The sequence below is a fragment of the Myotis myotis genome, unplaced genomic scaffold, assembly GCF_014108235.1.
Source record: "Myotis myotis isolate mMyoMyo1 unplaced genomic scaffold, mMyoMyo1.p scaffold_m19_p_2, whole genome shotgun sequence".
NCBI classification, from domain to species: domain Eukaryota; kingdom Metazoa; phylum Chordata; class Mammalia; order Chiroptera; family Vespertilionidae; genus Myotis; species Myotis myotis.
The window spans coordinates 105,838,596-105,844,595 of record NW_023416324.1 but is presented as its reverse complement, the minus strand read 5'-3'; the positions used below and the strand labels follow the sequence as shown (position 1 = coordinate 105,844,595).

The window sequence follows — 6,000 nt, the reverse complement described above, 5'->3', positions numbered from 1 at the left end:
TCGATGTCTTTTCGTTGGAGCATTTAGGCCATTTACGTTTAAAGTTATTATTGAAAGGTATTTGTTTGTAGCCATTTCTTTTTTTGTGTGGGTGTTTTCTTTCTGAGCTTTTTATTTCTTCTTTTTACACCATTCCCTTTAGCATTTCTTGCATTGCTAGCTTGGTAGTGATAAACTCCCTTAACCTTTTTTTTGTCTGTGCAGCTTCTTATTTTCCCTTCAATTTTGAATGTTAGCCTTGCTGGATAGAGTAATCTTGGATTCAGTCCTTTGCTTTGCTTCACTTTGTAAATTTCTGTCCATTCTTTTCTGGCCTGATGTGTTTCTGTTGAGAAATCATTTGATAATCTACTGGGAGATCCCTTGAATGTAACTTTTCGTCTCTCTCCTGCAGCCTGTAAGATTCTCTCTTTGTCCTGAACATTTGCCTTGGTAATTATGATGTGTCTTGGTGTGGGCCTTTTGGGGTTCACCTTGTTTGGGACTCTCTGGGCTGTGTGACTTTTTTCTTCCCCACTTCTGGGAAGTTTTCTGATATTATTTCTTCAGTTAGGTTTTCTTACCCTTGTTCCTCTTTCTGTTGTTCTGGCACCCCTATTATTAGTATGTTATTTTGTTTCATGTTATCCCATAGATCCCTTAGGCTCTCGTCCTGTCTTTTTAATTTTTTTTTCTCCAATTGTTGTTCAGTTTGGGTGTGTTTTTTTCCCCCTGTCTTCTCATTCGCTTATTCGGTCCTCCGCTTCTCTTAGTCTACTGTTGAAACTTTCAATGGTGTTTTTTATTGCAGCTATATCACTCTTCATTTCTTCTTGGTTCTTACATAATTTATTGATTTTTTCATTTGTTTCTTTTTGCTTCTTGCATAAGTTGTTGATTTTTTCCTCCATCTGGTTTATGCACTCTAGGACCCTTAATCTGAATTCTTTTTCTATCATGTTGCATGCCTCTGTATCACTTAGCTGCTTTTCTGGCAAGGTCTCCTTTTCTTTCCTTTGGGGGTTTCTTTGTCTACCCATGTTTGATCGTACCACCATATCTAGATGTTGAGTCATCAAGTGGCTGCTCCTTGGGTGGCAGTGGCTTCTTGGGCTGCGGTTGCTCTTCAGGCGGTTGTAGTAGCAGCTGCTCCTCAGTTGGTAGAAGCTCCTCTGGTGGGTGCTGTTCACAGTTGTGGTGGCTCCTTGGCTTGTGGGGGGAGGCTTCACACACAGCTGTTGTTCCTCAGACAGAGAGTGTGGTGATCAGGAGGCTCAGTTTTTATAAATTGCATATTCTAAGTTAAATTTTGCATTGCCCTGACTTTTAAAATATTTTGGAGCTCAGTACTTTAAAATTATATTCTATTTCTATGAAATTATTATTCTATGCACTATACATATAAGCTTATGAAGCTTCATTGTCATCAAAATTCGCATGGAATAGAAAACATACACTGTGCCTATTATGTAATTAAGACAGTTTTGCTCATTATAAATGTTTTGCCTACCTTGGTTCTCAAATTGTATTTCAAGAGAGCTGAGGGTACTAAATTGTGAAATTTAAATTTATCTCAATACTAGAGGCCCAGTGCATGAAATTCATACACTGGGGGGTGTCCCTCTGCCCAGCCTGCACCCTCTCCAATCTGGGATCCCTCTCACAATCTGGGACTTCTGGGTCCTAACTGCTCACCTGCCTGCCTGTCTACCTGATTGCCCCTAACCACTTCTGCCTGCCAGCCTGATCACCCCCTAACCTGCTCCCCTGCTGGCCTGATTGCCCCCAATTCCCCTCCCCTGCAAACCTGGTCCCCCCAACTGCCCTCCCTCCCCTGCAGACATGATCACCAACAACTGCCCTCCCCTTCTAGCCATCATGTGGCCACATGGGGGTGGCCATCTTGTGCGAGGGCATGATGGTCAATTTGCCTATTACTTCTTTGTTATTTAGGATCATAGTGGATTTTTTTTTTCATTTAGAGGGTCTCAAAAACTTCTTGCAAATGTTAACTCACACAAGTATCTGGATAGTACTAAATGGAATGACAGGCCTTTACCTCTGTACCTGGGTTTTTAAATAGTGGCATTATATTTTTGGATGGAAAATTCTTTTCCTCAGGATTGTTTTAGGCATTTTAGGATATTTATCAGCATTCCTGGTCAATATCACTATCCCCTCCCATTATGACAACCAAAAACATGTTCAGATTTTGCCAAATATCCCTTGAGGGGACACAACTGGCCCCAATTCTATACATCAAAGAGCTACTATTTGTTAGAGTTCTAAAATATCATTTTTTGCAGTCTGTTTTGGTTCTGGAAACACTGGCTCACAATTTCTATGACTGGCCTTCTTCCCAATGCCGTCTCTCTTTTCCATGAAGAAATTCCAGAATCTTTATGTAGGCAACTATAGATCATTGTTGACTTTATTTATTTTCCTCAGGTTTCTAACATTTATATCTAAATTTTTAACAATAATGGTAAGGCTGCAAGTTGACTTGATTCACATTCCACCACCCTCATAATAGAAGTATATATGAAACCACAGATATTTAATAGAAAACTTGCTGAAAGACAAAAACACAAACCTTAAGCTTTGTTGAAACAGTATTCTTTCTTTTTCCCGGTGAGCTTTTGGTGTTTCAATTATTTATTTTTCTTTTACCTTTATTGTTGAAAGTATTACATATGTCCCCTTTCTTGTTTTTTTTTTTCCCCATTAACTACCTCCACCCTGCACCTGCCCCTCCCAGGCCTTCACCATGCTATTTTCTTTTCTTTTTTTTTTTTATCTGTTTTAAATTTTATTTTATGTAGCTCACAAAATGCTTTTGTGTTCTGGTTGATAAGTGGCTTGATAGATTTCGTGGTATTGAAAGAAGCATATTTAATTCCAGATTTATACTTCAGCCTCCTCAGTAGTTAGCATGTCTTTTATCTTCCACCATGAGATTTGATGGTAATGCTTAATGATATGTGTTGCAGAGGAACTCATATGGTTTCAGGCTGATGTTCAGTTTAACCTTTAGGGAGCCAGATAATTCCTCAAAGACATTATAATGGGGAATTCAAAGAAAGCAGCATAACATATAATTGCCTTATTAATCCTGTAAAGTCTCTTATTCTAATGAAAATAGCACAATGCCTCACAAACAGCTAGTGTGCATGCTTTTAAAAGCACTCTGCTGCACCATTAGGATGAAAATATACATTGACGTTTTCTCATTAATTCTGAAGTTCTGTGTTTACTTTCTTTAGGCAATCTATTCCACTTTCTGAAGCTATTTCAAATTTAGCTTGGCAGTCAAAAGTAGCTTAAAAGTGATCTGTACTTTTATTTTTGAAATAATTTTCATCTTTAAATGCCCTCCTGGAACATTTCATTGTATCTCTCCAAGTAGTATTGGTTTCTCTCTCTACTAACTAGCAAGTCAAAATAATGTAACAATGTGACTTAATTGATTTACAAAAGAAGTTGTAATGTTTAAAAACTAGTAAGTGGCAAAATAATATTAAGGGCTTGTGTATTAGAGGACTAAAAGTATAGATATTTTTGAGAGCAAAATATATAATTTAAAATATATCACATTCTCAAGGAAATTATTGAAATGTTAATTTCCTCTATAGCTCCTAATTAAGGAATGTGTTGGTGAACATTATAGAAGCAATTGACAGAAACTCATGATGAGGGTAATTCAGTGGAGGATATAGATGACTTTATCTCACACAACATTTTTCAAGGATGCCTAGCTATTGAGATATTAGCATGTTATACATATTCCCACATAAATGTTTTGTGATCACATCACTTTGGGAAGTGCTAGGTGATAGACTATAAAATATTTCTGTAACATAAACCTTAGTTTTACACAGAATTTCATGTGACTAATTTTGAATGTTTCATCCAAATGAATCAAGTCTTACATCATTTTAAGAATTTGGGGCATGGAGCTATGTCGCTCACACCAGGTGAAGACAGCAATTGAAGACAACAATTGACTTCAGCAGGCATCAGATGCCCCTAAGGTGAATTCTGCTCTGTGGGGTCAGCCCCTGCACAACAACAGTTCCTCTGCTGCAGTCACAGCAATTCCTGATAGCCAATCAATCAGGCTGAGAGTAAGTCCTTCTGACTGACGTTCCAACAGCAATAAAGGCTCAACTACAACAGAGGGCACACACACTGGACTCAAGTGAGCATGGAGATTGTGCCCCTGCGCCCCACAGGACACCTACTACATAAGAACACTAGCAAGGCTGGGAGAGGTATCAGATCTACCTAATACACAGAAACAAACACAGAGAGGAAGCCAAAATGAGAAGACCAAAAATATGTCCCAACTGGAAAAAAAAAGAACAAAACTCAAGAAAAAGAACTAAACAAAATGGAGACCAGCAATCTACCAAATGCAAAGTTCAAAACACTGGTTACAAGGATGTTCAATGAACTTACAGAAAGAGTAGATGACCTCAGTGAGAAGTTTAAGAAAAAGATAGAAAACATAAAAAATGGATCCACCATGCTATTTTCTATGTTCATGGGCTATGCATGTATGCATATAAGTTCCATGGTTAATCTCTCCCTACCCACACACACACTCACTTTCCCTCTGAAAATTTTCAGTTTGTTCCATGCTTTTATGTCTCTGGATCTATTTTGTTCATCAGTTTATGTTGTTCATCAGATTCCACATATGAGTGAGATCATGTGATACTTATCTTTCTCTGACTGGCTTATTTTGCTTAGCATAATACTTTCTAGGTCCCTCCATACTGTTGCAAATAGTAAGAGTTCCTTCTTTTTTTTACAGCTGCATAGTACTCCATTGTGTAAATATACCACAGCCTTTTTATACAATTGTCTCCTGATGGGCACTTGAGCTGTTTCCAAATCTTAGCAATTGTAAATTGTGCTGCTATGAACATAGGGTTGCATATATACTTCTTAATTTGAAATTTAAGTTTGTAGATAACTGGGGAAATTCTAAATGTATTGATTAATGTTTCTGTTTTTCTGTCCAGATACAAACTATTTTACTTGTTCATATTTCAGGACCTCCAGTATATAGTGGCCAACCTGGCCTCCAGAATGCCTATCCTCACCCCGAGGCTGACTACTCAGTTCCACTCCCTGGCTATTCAGGTGCTGGTCCAGTGGGCTTTCCTGTCCAACACCAGCCAGTGTATAATCAGCCAGGTGGACCAGAAGGGGTACCATGGATGCCAGCATCACCACCTCCATCAGACTGTCCACCAGGGTTGGAATATTTAAGTCAGGTAATTACAAATACCTCAAATAAAACTGTGCTTCCAGTTTACTTTTGACAAATGGCTAATTCACAACATTTTTTTTTATTAACAAATTACTCTAATTCTTCTAGGTTAGGTTTACTTTTAAAGCACATGTATTTTCTATGATCTTGAATATAATCTGTGATACCAGTCAATAGCAAACATTTATTAAGCACCATTTTCCAGTCTTTGTTTCTAATACAAGTATTAACTACTTTAATCCTTTTAGAAATGCTATGATATTTAGGTGCTATAATTATTAACATTTTATGAAAGAAGAAACTGAGGTCCAGAGAAGTTACATGAAATGTTCAGCATCAAAATGCCAAGGAAGTAAGAATGGCTTTTTACTTCTTGAACTTTGGTTCTGTATCCTGGTTCCCTAATCCCAATACTTAATAATTTCCTAGGCGTAGGAAATAATAAACAACAAAGTTTAGTGCTGAGTTTCAATAAGTGGTACCAAGAAAAGAGTTTGAATATTTTATATAATATGACTCACTTTTTATTTTAATTAATAAAATTACATTTTTATGATGCTTTTCTTCTTCAGAAAACCCAGTTTTATAGAAACTATTGTCAACCAATAGTTGTTAGTGCCAGTTCAATGCCTATAGGAATTCCCTATTTAAGGTACAGTGAAGAAGGAAACTTTGATCAGTGCCAACAACTCAATTGAGATTCAGCATGGCTGTGGAACAGCTCAATTTTGTTGCAATTAATT

General features: G+C 37.3%; 1 protein-coding gene across 1 annotated transcript in view; it reads left to right on the top strand.

Annotated features, from left to right (window-relative positions):
- Positions 1–3,937: 3,937 nt before the first annotated feature.
- LOC118675623 (phospholipid scramblase 1-like) overlaps positions 3,938–6,000 on the top strand; it is an 89,823-nt gene continuing 87,760 nt past the window's right edge. The window contains exons 1-2 of the mRNA XM_036348491.1: positions 3,938–3,953; positions 5,038–5,261. Of these exons, the coding sequence (XP_036204384.1) occupies positions 3,938–3,953; positions 5,038–5,261 (240 nt within the window). The remainder of the gene's footprint in view (positions 3,954–5,037; positions 5,262–6,000) is intronic.